The sequence below is a fragment of the Monodelphis domestica genome, chromosome 4 (assembly GCF_027887165.1).
Source record: "Monodelphis domestica isolate mMonDom1 chromosome 4, mMonDom1.pri, whole genome shotgun sequence".
Lineage (NCBI taxonomy): Eukaryota > Metazoa > Chordata > Mammalia > Didelphimorphia > Didelphidae > Monodelphis > Monodelphis domestica.
In genome coordinates, this window is record NC_077230.1 from 176509484 (window position 1) to 176526028 (window position 16545).

Consider the following 16545-nt stretch of genomic DNA (forward strand, 5'->3'; position numbering starts at 1 on the left):
AACCATCTATTTATTTGAATCCAGTTCTTTCTGATTCTAAGTTCAGTATGCTATCCATATCCTGTCTTTTGCTTTATACTCAAAACACTTTTAATATGTTGGTTATAGGGTAAGAGACCCTTCACAATCCTTGTGAATTAGGGGGCCATTTAGTATAGTCTATTTATCATAATTGATCATAACTGGAGAGTGACAGTGATTGTTTCTCTTTAGATAGCTCTAGGATGAGTTACAATCTCTATGCTCTCATCTTCATGGTTTTTCTGGGAAGCTGACTTAATTACATCCAACAAGAAGCAGTCACCATGTTCAGAAGAAGAAAGGAGCTTAGAGATCATGACATCCAAAACCTGTATTGGATAATTGAGGAAACTGAGTTTCAGAGAGATTAAGTCACAAAGCTAATAAGCCAAAGGAGACAACCGAGCTCAGAAAAACAGGATTCCAAAACCAGTACTCTGTTTATCCTGCCACCACTATTGCATCATAGTTGAACCAAAGTTTAATTCAATGGGCATTGAGAAAGAGGATATAAATGAAGGTACAACAACCTGTTTTCATTATTGTAGACAATTACAGATTTACCAGTATAACCACTGAAGGTCCTTAGTATATCACATCTTTTTTACTGGAATGACATTTTCAAGTCTCAGTATACTAAGTAAAAAAAATACTTCAGTGTTTACATATGCTTCGAGTTTGAGGTACCTTTAATAAAATATAGACTATTTTTGCTGTTGTGTTCTTTTAGTTGTATATGATCTCTGTCACTCATTTCCTCCTCCTTTTAATTTCCTTCTCCAGCTCATCTTATAGATAATGAAACTGAGGAAAACAGGGTTAAGTGAGACTTGCCCAAAGTCATACAACTAGTAAGTGTCTGGGGCCAGATTCAAACTCAGGAAGATGAGTCTTCCTTTTGTCCAAACACTACCCACTGTGCCACTGCACTACTCTTGGCACATAGTAAATGTTCATTGACTAACAGACTGATTAAATTTATTTTCTAAAAATTCGTAGTATGTTTTTGTTCCTGGATATTATTATTTAATTTACCTGCATCAAAACTTGTGCTATTTTTTTGATGAGCTCTTAATAAATGTTTGTTTACTGACAATTGACTAGTGAAGGTTAGGTCAGGATAAAAGAGAAAAGAATATCCCCATGCTCTTTATCAGTCTCATTGGAAAGTGTAGAGGTCATATATTAAGGAGCAGAGAATAGCAGTGATTTGGGAAGGCATGAAATAGCATTGAAATCATTTTAAGAAGCTTCATAGTGAAATAAGAAGAGCACTGCATTTAGAGGCAGCAGACTTGGGTTCAGATCTCTGATGCCCAAAACTCCCTGTGTGACGTGACCTTAGGCAAATCATTCATTTTCATTAGTTCTCTTTTTCCATATCTGTTAAGTAAAGGGATAGGAATTGAAGTCCCTAGCAGACCTTCCATTTGTAAACTGATGGCCGACTGATATCTGAAGGAATAAATACCATAGTACTTATTACTGGAGTTAGCCAAGTGAAGTGGCATGTTGTCAGTGAGAGAGAAGGTATTTAAATATAAAAAGTTACTTAGAGTCCAAGAGTACCACATTGTGTATTCTACTGTCCACAGAAAGTTGTGAACTGGTAAGTGTCTAGGGCATGTGTTAGCTGGTTATATTTGCATTCCTGGTGGTGTTAACCCTAAGATCAATGGATTTAGAGCTGAATGGTATCTTAGAGACCATTGAAACTATCCTCTCTCATTTTCTTCTCCCTTCTCAAAATGTTTGACCCCATTACTGACCTGAAATAACTTTTCCCAAGATTATTGCTAACTGCTCAGTCCATGGTCTTATTAAAGTATTCATCCTTCTTGACATATCTTAAGTTTCTATTATGGGTGAATAGCCCCTCTTTGGAGACACTCTCTTTCCCCTTGACTTCCATGACAATGACTTTTCTTAAGTCTTCTTCATTTCCTACCACCTATTTTCAATCTCCTTTGTCAGAGCCTCCTCCTATTCCTCCTTCACCTCCTCAACCTCTCTGTTACTAAACTCTACATCTTCCACAACCGTCCCTTTAGATTGTGTCCTTTAGTAATCTTATCAGCTTCTTTGTTTTTATTTTTCTTCTCTTCAGGTGATGATACCTAGAGTTCCAAGCCTGGAGTCAAGAAGATTCATCTTCCTGAGTTCAAATCTCACCCCAAATACTTACTAGCTTTGTCACCCCAGGCTAGTTGGTGAACCTCATTTGCCTCAATTTCCTCACCTGTAAAATGAGCTAGAGAAGGAAAAGGCAAATTATCTAGTATCTTTGAAAGAAAACTTCAAGTGGAGTTATGAACAGACAGACCAAACAAATGAATGAACAACAATTTCCTTCCACATATTAGGCAATTAATGTGTGTTGAATTGAATTTACAGTTAAAATAAACCCAGAAACCTAGAGAGATGAAATAACTTGCTCAGATTCAGCAAATACCAATGTCAAAATTGGAATCCAGGGCTTCTGCCTTCAAAGATGGCATTCTTTCCACTCTTCAGAGTAAGGATGCCATTCCCTTTGCCTTCTGCTTTTTTTTTTCTTTCTACCATTCCCTTCCTCCATAGTCAAGGCTGGCTCTGAATCAGTGTTCTCATTAAAAACCCTCAAGAGGTCACTGTTGCCAGCTGTGATAATGAATAAGCCATTCCCATGTTAATAGGATACCTTCTGCAGCCTCCTGGTACACGGTATACAAAATTTACTGACATATGTTGATAAATTCTTAACATATGCCGGTCAATTTTGCAAACACATCTATCAGTTCTGTTCTGTGCCACCATTTTATTGTGAATATGAGTAGAGGTGGTTGATCTATATTCATCAACAATGTTATAGAAGTCACCTATTAAATCCTCAGAAGGTCCCTCATTCATTTATGTGAACCTTTAGGTAGATACTGGTTTGACGAATATTATTTAGAGCCCCTTTTGACTTGAGATAGAGCCTAGATTAGATAAACTCTTGAAATGCCTTCGAGGTCTTACTCTGGATAAATGTGTATCCTCTAACTCCTGAATGAAGACAATTTCAATAAGAAAGCATCAAGTATACTTAGTAAATGTATAAACCCTTGAGTTCTATAATGCAACTCTAGGATAGAACTGAAAGCAGTTTGATTCTGACAAAGACCTAGATAACCAAGAAGGCTCCATTTCTTGGTGTCCCTCAGCCATAAGCCATAGAAAACTGTGTGTCTTCCTAAATGTTCTTCTGTAATCTGGGCTTGTGGAATAAGATAGGAGGTAAACATTTGGCAAGATTTAACCATGTCTTGCTCTGCTATAATCTATGTTCTACCAAATTATGTGGGGAAAAAGAATCAACATCTATCTAACTGGAGTCATTGGGACACTTAGAGATAATACTATTCTTATTTGTACATTAAGGAGTTTCCAGTAAGCATTCAATCCCAAAGGAAGTCTTGGAAGTGTTGTAGACAGGAAATGAAACTTTTATTTTAGTCTTTGGGTGTCGAGTTTGTTAAATGGCCTCTTTCCCAGAACATACTTAACAATGAGTGAAATGTGTCCAATTTTCCACATAAATTATGAGATGCTTCTCCATAAAAGGACAGGAGGAGGAAGTAGCCCTTTCCGGCTTTTATTTACTCTATGTTAGTGTTTCTTGACTTGATGTGCTTGTTAGAGTACCCTCCTGTGCCTTAAATCTGGCTGATTCCAACATGCTCATAATTGTCTCAAGCTTCTGGGAACAAACCAACAGGTCACTGATGGATTTTAGCACGAAGTCCAGTCTCCCGGGACCTGGAAAGTAGGGTTTTGAAAGGGATTAGTGTGTCCAGAGTCACATGACCTAACTAAAGTTTTGTTAACATTTCAGAACATCCTGGAGCCACCCAAGTATCCAATGCAGAAGGGCTCCCTCAATCTTCTGAAGCAGAAATGGGAGTCCAACGATGGCCAGAAAAGTGAATGTAGTGTTGGTGGCAGCCACTGTAGACGCTTCCAAACCAGAGACAGCAAATTACTTGAGTCTGGAAATGCTGCAGATGCATCAACTGGGCTTCCCATAGCCCCCAAACTCATCTCAAATCTAGGGGAGCAAAAGAATGACATGGAGTCAATGTGCAAAATAGATACTGGACTGGATGGTGTCCAGACTGAAGTGTTAAAAGAGGATGTGAAGGGGGCTCGCCGCAAGATTGAGCACTTCTCAATTGCCCTGGAGGAGCTAAAGAGTATATTTGAGGCTCCAAGGGGTGCAGTAGGTCTGGCTGGTGGCAGCAAAAAGGTAAGACATTCCATTGTAATATGTAACCTGCAGGTAACCAACTAAATTGCCAATCAATCACCCTGTCATTTATTTGGAGTTGTGTGCTTATTGACTTGATTCCTCAATATGTGTGATAGACAGAAAAAGATAACAAAGTAGTGGGGAAAAGCTTAACAAAATAAAGAAGAATTCCATAAAACATAGATAACAGTATATTTTAAAATTAAGTCAATATGGGGCTCACATGATTCCTTATTTATGGATTAGTAGCTATCTTTTCTATCTGAATTTGATTCTACTGGTCTAATGTATTATGAGAAATGAAAATGTGCATTATCAATTGACCTTTTCCATGCCATATTTCAACATTAGTCATCTCCCACAACAAAGACTCTGATATGGCACCTAGTACTGTAAGCTTCTTGAAGGCAGGGACATTGTGTCATCTCTATTGGTTTCTATCACTGACACTTAGCACAGGATCTTGAATACAATAGATACTAAATAAACTTATAGATTGACTGAAAGTGCTTAGATAAATGTTTGATGACATCAATGGTTATAGTCAATCTAGATACCAGTAATACTATATCTGTAATATTATATGTATGTATGTGATAGCACATATAAGACACAGGTATTATCTAGAGAGTAGACAGTATATATCAGATTATTTGGGACAACTCTAAAAGTAATTAATTAGAATCTATTTATATAACCTTGGTTGATGAAAACTATTATTTTATTAATGTTTTAATGCATACTCCTTGGTGTATTACAATCATTACTACCTTTCAGAAAGAGAAGTTTTAGAATGTTGCATGGAGATGCACTCTACAATCCCTTCTAACTTTTGATATGTAATCCATGACTCAAGTAGGTATACACTTTTAGGCCTAAAGTAAGAGCTCCCTTTAGTGAATAGTCTCAGAAAATCAATACTTAAGAAGACACAGGGTCCTGTTTGAATTATGAACTGATTATCTTTCACAATAGGACTAGCAAAACAGATCTAAATTAACAAATACTCTAGAAGTTACTCTCTGTTGACCAACTGGAACATATACACCTGGCATTCTAAAGTATAGTTTTTGTTATAACAACTAATTAGAAATAGAATATTAGGATGACAAGAAATTATATGGCATTTATAAAATTAATATAAATGCTTCTCTAGGCTTAAGAATTTATGTTTTCCTCTCCCTGTTCATTTCTAAAAATGTATTACATCTCTCTCTCTCTTTCTCTCTCTCTCTTTTTCTCTCTCTCTCTCTTTCTCTCTCTCTCTCATCTCTGTCTCTGTGCCTGTCTTTCTCTTCCTCCCTTTCTTCCTTTCTTTCTCTTGTCTCTGCCTGTCTCCCTCTTTCTTTATCTGGCTCTGTCTGGCTCTGGCTCTGGCCCTCTCATTCTCTTTCACACTTTTTGCACAAATTTGCCTTAGGATTCGGGGCTGGCTTTTATGATACTTTAGATTGTATTCATCATGATAGTTCCAGAAATTAAACAGGTAAGCCAAGGAAGAAAGATTTTATTCAATTTATTTTAATTTGAGTAAGAGAGGAGAAATGGCCAAAAAAAGGGCAAAAAGAAAGAAAAAGAAATTCTAAAAGTAATGAGTATTTTAATACAGGGCAAGCTTTCCTTGCTGTAGTATAAGTGCCTCAAAACAATAGTAAGAGAACTTGATCAGGTCTCTGTGGGTCTGTGTTAGTATGTGCTATGATTTTATACTATTTAAATGAATATTAGAATCCAGAATATGCTAAAAAAAAGAGCCAGGTTTTACATACTTGATAGTACCACTATTTGACTTATGAAATGAACTTTTATTATAATGTATCATACTTTATTATACTCTAAGTCTGAAGTAGTTTGTCATATTGAGTTAATGTTCTGAAAATATAAAACATGGAAACATGCAAATTTGGCATTTTCCCTTTCTTTTCTTTTTAATTTCTTTTTAAAATTCCATATTATATATCAATACAATTTTATATACATTTTCTGACAGTTTTCAATCCACATTCTCTTTCTTCTTCTCTCTTTTTCCTTCTTCACAAGAAGGTAGAAAATATGATATATATTGTATATATAATCATTACAATATATATCCATGTTTGTCATGTTTTGAAACAAAACACATTGCTTACACTACAGAAAAATTTATGAAGGAAATAAAGTTCAGAATGGTATGTTTCAATCTGCATTTGGACTCTGTTCTTTCTATGGTGTATTCAGCATTTTTTTAAACAGACTTGGAATTTAGAAACTGTTTTATAGAAAGTGAGAGTAAGGCTGAGAGAATTAAGCTTGTTTACTAAATATGTCTTTGTAGAAAATCCATATGATCCCTACTTATTGAAAATAAACCAGGGAGTTACGGTAGAATTATTTTGTTTTCTCCCTACAGAAAATTCTTTATATCACACTCAGATATTAAGAAGAGGCTATGATTTCACCAATGTCTATGTTCTACCCAGTGACACAGAACTGAAATCTGCCTGCCATCTTTTCATGTCTGAGTCTTGGCAATACTCTACCTTCCCTTATTCCCTGGGGTCTACCCCAAATTCCCAGGACTTTCCCTGCTTTCCTTCAACATTCCAAGGACACTAATCCAACACAAGTGCCTAAAAGTTAAGCCTTATTCTTACTACACGACTAGTCAAGTCAACAAGCTTTTTTAAAGCACCTACTAAATGCCACACAGTGTATTAAATGCTAGAACTACAAATAAAAGCAAACAACAGTCCCTGATATTGAGGAACTCACGGTCTAATGGAGAGACAACATATAAAAAACTATGTAAAGACGATATATTCAGGAAAAGGAAAAAAATTGGAGATAATCTCAAGGGTAAAGCCCTGTCAGGAAAAGGGATAGCAAAAAGATTCATATGGAAGGTATGATTTTATTTGGCACTTGTTTTATTATAATGAAATACACACACAAACATATACATGTATATAGATAGATATAGAGATATATAGAGAGAAGACAGAGAAATTTGAATGTTTCTTTTTTCAAGGCTCATCCCTTGTATAACTTCTGTGACAACTTCTCTTCATCATTTTAAGTGTTCCCTCATTCTTCAAATTAACATGGATGTGTCAGTATGTATCTATATACCTTTTTTTTCTTTACTTCAAGAAATTGTAAGTCTTGAAGATGGGGAAACATTTTTGTCTTTGTATTATATAATGAAAGAAGTAGAAAACATTTCAATGGGGGAAAAACTAACATTGTATTCTTTTACCTCTTTTCTTCCTCATTTTTTCATTTTTTCCTAAACATATTCATAGAAAGATAGAATGTGCAATGACTATTACTAATTTCCATAAACCACATAAGAAAATAAGTCATGAAAATTTTCAAGTGAGAACAAGAACTAATTTTAAATAGTAGAAATACAAAAATGTACATTCATGATAATAATAAAAGATAAACAATATATTGTTATTGGAGAAAGAAACTTTCAGAAGGCTTGAGAACTTACTGAAAAGTTAAAATTCCAGAAAAAAAATTAGAGGTTATTTTATGGGAAGAAAAGAAGTTATACTCTATGATATTGGGATACAGAATTGGTTTCTGTGTTATATATCCTCCTTTATAAACATGTTCCAGAATACATACAGGGAATGTGTATCCTCATTTCTCATAAAGTATTCACTTTAAGACTCATTTATCACCAATATACTTTATAAAAGTCTTTTAAAATCCATCAAGGGAACTACATGGGTTTTTTTGTAGCATTTTCTTGGTATGTGTGAACTCATTAAGGGGAGACTAGATCAGCTCCTCAATTGTTTTCACTGTACTCTAGAGTCTCTGTTAAAATAAGTCATCCTCATATAATTAGAAAGAAAAATTAATGAAGTATTCTTAAAATAATGATGCCTGCTTATGTTATATAATTGTCAAAGAGGGACATAGCCTATTGTCTCCAATTTTAAAAACCTAGGCCCTAAAATGGGCCTGGAAAAGCTTTTAAAACAGTAGTTTTTGTTTTTTTTATGCTTATAACCCAGAGCATAATTCAAAGATAAAAATTCACATAGGCCTTATCACAAATAAATGGCGTGGAACATGATTTTTTTTAGCAGTATTTAAAGTGCTTAAAAGAATCCATTATGAGCCTGTAAATCTTCAAGACAATGAAACACCCATTTATATGGTTGAGACATAAACATTATTAGGCAAAACAGGTTTATCTAAATAAATGCAAAGATCAGGGTTATATATAATAAAATGCCAATTATTAAAAATGTCAGGTGTTTTTTTGTGTCAGGTTTTTTTTTTGAGGGGGAGAACAAGCAAATGCTGAAATAAAATCTGTCTTGTTATATTAGGGACAATATCAATATTTATCTTTTGTTGCACTCAATGACTAACTAGCACAGGGATTGGTGCATAATAAGTAGTGTTGAGTGAATTCTTGATTATAATTTAGTTTAAAAAACAAACACTCATCTCCTATTTTAGTACAATTCTAAGACAGAAGAGGGGCAAGGGTTAGTCAATCTGGGATAAGTGATTTGCCCAGAGTCAAACAACTAGAAAGGGTCTGGAATAAAATTTGAATCTGGACCCTCCTGAATCCATGTTGGTGGTATTTCCAATTCTTTGATTATAATCTAGTTTTAAAGGGATCAGGGAGTTCTTTGGAATCCACCAAAATTCACAATAAACACTGTAGAACCATTCCTTCTTTATGTTCTTAATAACTAACAATTATTAACAAATCATAGAATATTTTATATGAAATATATCTTTAAAATTATTTATTTAGCTAGTTACCTTGCTGGTATGAAAGATCAGCTTCTTGGAAGATGGTACTTGGGTGGATTTGTTAGTTCATCCAGGTGCATAATCCCTTCAGTTATGAGGGTTTCTATGCTTTCCCATTTAAATGGGATTAATTCTATATTCTGCAGGCATTTTACCCACTATTGGTAATGGAAGCTTTCTTTTAGTAGAATGTCTGGCACATACAAATTCTTAATAAATACTTTAGCACGTATTTTAGCATTGCTAGGATAGGAATAGAGCACATGTCCATTATTTTTTTTTTCTGATGCTCCATCAACATATGTAATTTTGCTCACTTTTAAACCCTTTCTGGATACTAGTTATCATTATTATTATTCAAGAATAAGAAATATTACATAATTTGGAGCCATATAGTATTGCCAGAAGAATACTATTGTTTAAGATATGGTCTTTTATTTCCAAGGAGATGCTCATGTTCATTAAAAATACTGTGTGACTTGCCAAAAGGGAATCTGGTACATTTAGAAAGTAACTGGAGAAATAAATTGCAAACAAACCAAAAATTAAATGAATGAATGAATGCACAAATAAATAAGTAAATATACAGAAATGTTGGTGGAGAATGAATGAATGAATAGATAAATAAATGGCAAAATAAATAAAATTAAGGAATATAAAACTTCCTTCACCTTTAAAATCATGTGCACTATGGTATCCAAATGTAACACAAAACATATTGATCTTAAATTAACTGCCTATCTTTCTGAGGAGTCAACTCTAGGAAGAATCAAGACTTGGAATAATGTGGTAATGGTATCATGCTAGGAAGCTATTTAATAAAATTCATTAAGTGTTTTTAAGCACCTACTAAGAACCATTAATTTATAATGTGCATTAATTAATAATAGCCAACATTTATGTGGTTTTAGGATTTTCATGGCACTTTACAAATAATATCTCATTTTACCTTCACAACAACCATGGGAGGTAAGTGCTGTCATTATTTCCATCTCATAGTTTAGAAGTCTGAGGGAGACAGTGATAAAATTACTTTCCCATGATCACATAGCCAGTAAGTGTTTGAAACTGGATTTGAACTCAGGTCTTCTGACTCCAAGTTCAGAGTGCTAACTCTCACACTACCTAGTTTCTTAGTGCTGTGATATAAAGAAAACTAAGAACAAATACAAACAAACAAAACAAGACAACTGTCCCTGTTTATAGGAGTTTCTATCCTATAAGGAAGTGGGGGATCAATATAATATTTGCAAGGAAAGTGAATAAAAGATAATTCAAAAAGGAAGTGCATAATAACAACTGAGAGGATCCAGAAAGGTAGCAGAAGGTAGGGTCAGGAAAGAATAATCCTTTTCCTTTCTGCAAAAGTCCCTAGCTGATGTATTATATCATCACTTTAGTGAGTCATGAAGGAATACCATCTTATCAGAGGTATGTACTTACCAGTATGTAATTAGAAGAATCCATTATAATTACCTTTTGAAAACCCCAACTGATTACATTTACACAGGATGTCCCAAAAGTCTTAATGCCATAAAAACAAAAACAAAAACAAAAACATAATCCTTACCTTCCACCTTAGAATAAGCACTACATATTGGTTCTAAGGCAGAAGAGTGGTAAGGTTTAGGCAATTGGGGTTAAGTCACAGAACTAGGAAGTAGCATTTCCTGGGATACTTGCCCACCTGGTACTGATATTTAGAAACCCAGATAGTCATGGTCAAAACTAGGACTAGAATATACTGACCTGGCAAAATTGCCAATGCTCTAAGAATGTTGATTACCAGCAGTTACAGGAGTGGAGCAGTAGATAGGAACATGTAGAAACATAGCATGCTAATAATTGAATGATATGAAAATTATTAAATGGAATACAGTTCCCAGATAAATTTTCTTAAAATTCCTAACAGTAAGGACAATCACAACATTGTCATATCATTACAGAATGACAATATTTGTGTTAATTTTTTATTTTCATTATGATAATGTATCCAGGAGAGGAATCTACCTACTTATTCAAGATACAAAGTTTAATTGCATATTTAGCCATGACTTAGATACTTAGTGATTTATTTTTTAAAATAAGATGATAAGAACCATTCCTTTTCAAACTAGCCTAGGATTCCTCCTACCTCTTTTAATTCTTTTTTTCCATCTGCTTGAGGCTCAAGGAGGTAAGATGAGTTGCCAAAGGTCTCCAAAGTTGTAGGTGGACAAATAAATCTAGAACCTCAATTATGATCTTCAGACTTCAGAGTCCTGGTCTCTGTTCTCTTGAAGAAACCAAGACATCTGTTTTCCATGATCTGCCATTTTCTGCCTGTGAGATCTCAAGCAATGGTTATGGTCTATTGAATTTCATTTCCTCAATTGTGAAATGAAGAAACAAGATCAGATAAAGTTTTTACTTCCATACATTAAAGAATCTATTATATATATATATATATATATATATATTCTTTTTCTTATAATAATGCAGCTAGCATTTCATTCACATCTTCTTATCCTGTGCACCTCATGTGCACATTCTTTCATGAATCTTCCAAACACAGATTCATCCGGTACTCTGTATACATTTCATTCTTTTTTTTTTTTATCTCCTTCACATTGTAAGATGGATATCATTGTAGGGTATGGATTATCCATCAATTTCTTCTTTCTTGCTTCATGACATCTCCTCTACATCTTTTCTGGTTCTGTATAAAAGCATAGATTTCAAGCTGGAAAGTATCTCAAAGGCTATGTAGTACAAGTGCCTCTTACTATATTAGAGATGGGAAAACTGATGCCTCAACATGAAACATTATATGCCTCATATTCCACAAGAAGTAAATGAAAGAGAGCAGTTTTGAACCCAGGCCCTTAATTCCCATGACCATTGGGTCACACCATCTCTCATTTCTCTAATGTTATTATTTCTGTCATTTCTCTTTAATAATTCTTGATAAAGCCCCCATGATCCTCAAATTGAAAGTTGTTTATCAAGGGAAAAGCATAGTTGCTTTTAGGTGATGGAATCATAAATTCAAAATTAAAAGGGGCCTTAGAGGCCATCAAGTCCAATTTCCTCTTCTATGGATGAAGAAACTGAAGCCGAGATGGGTTCAATGACTCCTCTTTCAACTTTCTAAGCTATCTTGCATAGAAAAGCCATCACTACAGAATACTCAGTGAGGTAAGCTTGTGAATATATCTACTCCTAATGACCAAATCCAGTGCTTCATAAAGTAAAAATTACAAAAGTCTCATTGCTAAATATGCACAAAGATTGTTTGATTATTCATCAATTTTTATTAATATTCATTGGATGCCTATCAAGAGCTTTATACAGCATGGACAGAGACATTGTCCCTGTCTCTTAGGGGTTTGCAATTCAGGGGAAGGTGAAACAAATGAAAACATATGGCAGGTGTTTTGTTTAAGTTGCACAAAAAAAGAAGCATAAAATTCAAGGACATTGAAAAGATGTAGCAATAACACTTGGTTTTATTTTAAGCATTTTCCCTGGTGGTATCATTTGTTTTTTGAATAACTATAGTGTTTGTTGGCTGTTCTATTTGCTCACTTAGAAATTTGTTATTTTACAGCCTCCTGTCCAGTGTTTTATTTTAGTTGGAAAAAATTGCTCTATGAACTAATGGCAGATTTCCCAACTGAACATATTTGCATGGCCTTTAAAACTTTCAGAGGGAACTGCCATCTCATCTCATTTATGTGTCACATTGATCTATGCTGCAAGGATATGACATTGCTAAAGAATGTAGCGCCAGCAACCGCAGAGAGATGTTGAGCAATATTGACTCACCTTCAACTGGGAAAACTACTGTCAGTTCCTGGATTGGCTTTCATTGACATTTTGTGTGGGACACCAGTGCTGTTCACACTTCTGTTGTAAGATCATCTTGGCCAATTCAGATGTCTCTGCTGTTAACCCACTTCTTTTGCCAGGCATTTGCTGCTCTGCTGCTTTTTCAATATCTTTATTGGGAATATAATCTAGAAAATGATAGAGATATTTCCCTTACCCTTCAATAATGTTTCCCTATTCCAGACGTGTACCAAAACAAGCTTTTTGAAGAACTCCCTAACATGAGATTTGTACCAAGTAAAGAAATATGACCAGAAAAATTCTAGATTGTGTTGATTCCTTGGAAATGACCTCTCTAGGAAATCTCTGATCCTTAGCAGTCTTCCAACCTCCATGAAGCAATCATGTCCCAGTAAGAAGATCCTAGAATCCATATCTGAAAAGGTTTCTTACTTTGTGATCCATATCAGTCTTCCCCAACAGCAATCTCACCAATTCCCCAAGCTATCCCAAAAAGAAATTTAATGGTGATACATTTCTCTGACTACGTGTGGCTGATTTCCTTTTTCTTGGTAGGATATGAGAATAAATAACTAGTGATTATAAATGCCTCCTTTTGCTCAAACCCAATGTTTTGAGGGTGAGTGCATTCCATTCACATTAGTAATATTATTCTTGTTTTTTTTCTCTTCCTCTTATTCTTTTTTCTCTTCCCATCTCTTTGTTTCCTGTCCTTTTCTTTATGATGCAATTTCTGTATCCCAACTCCTCTTCTCTTCCCCAACTCAGAGCCCAATCACAGTTTCTTATCCTCTGTTTCTTTTTTAAGCTCTTCTTTGCTACTCAGCCTCAATATTGGGATTTTTTGTTTGTTTTGTTTAGGGCTAATTCTTTTCTTAGTGTGCCTTTCCTCATTCTCATCTGTTGAGATCATCAAGATATACTAACATTACACCAATATTCTCCATCTTATTTGACTCCATCTATGATCTTAGATGATAATAGGGTTCCAAAGGAACCCAGGTATTATCTCCCCATAATATAAAGACTTCCTTTTGATTGCTCACTCTTATTTTTCATTTTTGTATTTGTCAAACTCTGGTATTTTTATTTCCAAATTTTTATATAGTACTGGTCTTTTTTATCAGGAATGCTTGAAAGTCCTCTATTTCACTAAATATCCATATTCCCTTGGTACTATTATACTTGGTTTTGCTCTGTAAATTATTCTTAATGATAAGCCTATTTTTTCTTTCTTTCTGGTATATTGCATTCCACAGTCTCCATTTCTTGAGAGTGAAGTCAGGAAGACCAGAATTCAGATCTGGTCCCATACACTCATTAGCTATATGACTCTAAACATGTCATTTAACCTCTATGTGCCTTTATTTCCTTATCTGTAAATAGGGGTAATAACATGACCCACCTCCAAAAACCATTGTAAGGATGAAATGAGATGATATTTGTAAAGTACTTTATAAACTTTAAAAGGCATCTATAACGGCTTGCAATTTCTAATATCATCATCATCATTGTTCTTGTTTTTGTTGTTGTCTGACCAACTCATGTCAGTTGAATTACTTTTCATTGTAGTAGTAGATAGAAATATAAAGACAGAACTGAGTAGGATTATGAATTAGACCTTGATACTTGCCATTGAGTCATTCGGGGAAGTAACAGAACATGGGTGGAAGAGATGAGGCTTCGGATTTTTCATCTGTCTTAAACACTACCATGCGCCAGGAGTTAGGGGTACATGTTAGGAGTTCAGGGGAAAAACAGTGTCCTCCCCCTCTTAAGAGATGAGAATAAAAGCTTCCCTTTATAGATAGGCAGTTTTAAGTTAAAGTCTTGTGGATCCAGGGCCCTAGACCTGATTCTAGAGAGTCTGACCTTATTGCAAAGACCTTTTATTAGAGGAGATGTTGCTAACATTCATAAGCTAAAGGAAACTTTGCTGTCTCAAGGGAAGCCAATGAAAGGCTTTTGCTACTTGCTTGTATGGGTCTTGGTAGACAATCCATTATTTTACCTTTTCCTAAATATTCTAGGGAGGTGATATGGAATTTACTAAACCTCCATCAATCACCTTTAACTCTGTCCTAGAGGCAATAAGGAGCCATACCTAAGTTCCTTGAGTAGATGAATTAGGAAGTCAGACGACTGCTTCAGGAATAAAAAGTTCTTTGCAACTTGGAGGATGAACTGGAGAAAGAGGGAACTGAAAGCAGAGATGCTAATTAAGAGATAATCTTATAATAAATGATTTTACAGATTTGTTAATCTCCCGAACTACTCTTCTCTGTCTCCTTTTTACTGAGGCTCATTTGTTCCTATAAAATTACAAAAAAAGGAAATTTTTTGTGTTGTTCTACCTATTGAGATATTCTTGCTATCCAGCTCAGATTTGGATGATATTGGGACTCTCCCATATTGCTAAATATAATCAATAAAGAGAATATGCTTTATCTGTGTACTTAGCAAAGTATTGGTGGATTGATTCTTCAACACCTTGGTAAAGGGTAGATATGTATTCTCTAGGCCTCTCTAAGTGGAGTTGAGATAGTCTACAATCAATATAATATATTATCTCTGTGATCATTCCTATGATTCTGTGACACCTCAAGATTAAAAGGGAAAGATTTATTCTAATCTAAGTTGTGCTTTCTATAAACCTAAGGCCTTTTTACTTCAGTTTTTATGCCTAAGTCCCACAGAGCTTTATGCCTCTGCTCAGGGGTGAAGAGTTGACCTATTTTCACTGCAGTGTTACCAAATACTCTTAGAATTGTGAGATCTGTGGTGCATATTAATGCAGGCAATAGGTGAATCAAAATGAGTTTAATTTTTGTCTCTATGCAGATAACTCCAAAATCTACATCTCTAGTAATTTCTCTCTCCTGCACTCTAATTCCATATCTCCAAAAGGCTACTTGACATGTCTACCTATATTATTTATACTTCTTAAAATCAACATCACCAAAATGAAATTAGTTTTTTTAACTTCCTTTCCTAACTAATTTCTGTCAAGGACACTATCCTCACCCCTCTCGTCATACAAGTTCACCACCTCTGGGTAATTTCTGACTTTTCCCTTTCTCTCATTCTCCTCCCCTACCCCACATATCGAATCAGTTAAGGTCTTATTTATCCTACATGCATGACTTCTTTCTATTCATCTCATTCTACTCAATCAATTAAGACACATATATTAAGTGCCTCCTATGTGCCAAACATTGTGCTGGACGCTTAGTATATTAAAAAATGTATGTACCAATTCCTACTCACAAGAAGCTGATGTTCTTAGGGGGAAATCAATGAGTACATATTGATTTAACCTAACCTAAATCAACTTTTATTTTCAATGTCCTAAATATAGTGATTTATAATTAGAGCATGTTTAAGAAGTTTACTCTTGATAACCAGTCAATTGACTGGAAAAAATAAAATACGTTTAAAGAGAAAAAAAATATGTTCTAGACAAATTGGCATATTTTTCATCTCCTCCCTAGATGACATTCAATGTTTTACCTCCAAGCATTTACACAGATTGCAATGTTCTTCCTCCTCACCTATACTTCTCTTGGATTCCTGATGCCCTTCTACACTCAGCCCCTGTAGAAAGTCTCTCAAAAATTCTCACTCACTCCCTACCTCCTTTCCTTGGTTGTCTTTAC

The 16545-nt window shown here is 34.7% G+C and overlaps 1 protein-coding gene across 3 annotated transcripts in view; it reads left to right on the forward strand.

Annotated features, from left to right (window-relative positions):
• The first annotated feature begins 3851 nt into the window (after positions 1–3851).
• Positions 3852–16545, forward strand: part of XIRP2 (xin actin binding repeat containing 2) — a 434256-nt gene continuing 421562 nt past the window's right edge. The window contains exon 1 of one of the 3 annotated variants that reach the window (XM_016433690.2): positions 3852–4288. In XM_016433690.2, coding sequence (XP_016289176.2) covers positions 3905–4288 — 384 coding nt within the window. In that variant the 5' untranslated portion in view covers positions 3852–3904. The remainder of the gene's footprint in view (positions 4289–16545) is intronic. The other 2 variants (XM_016433689.2, XM_016433688.2) reach the window with 2 other exon arrangements.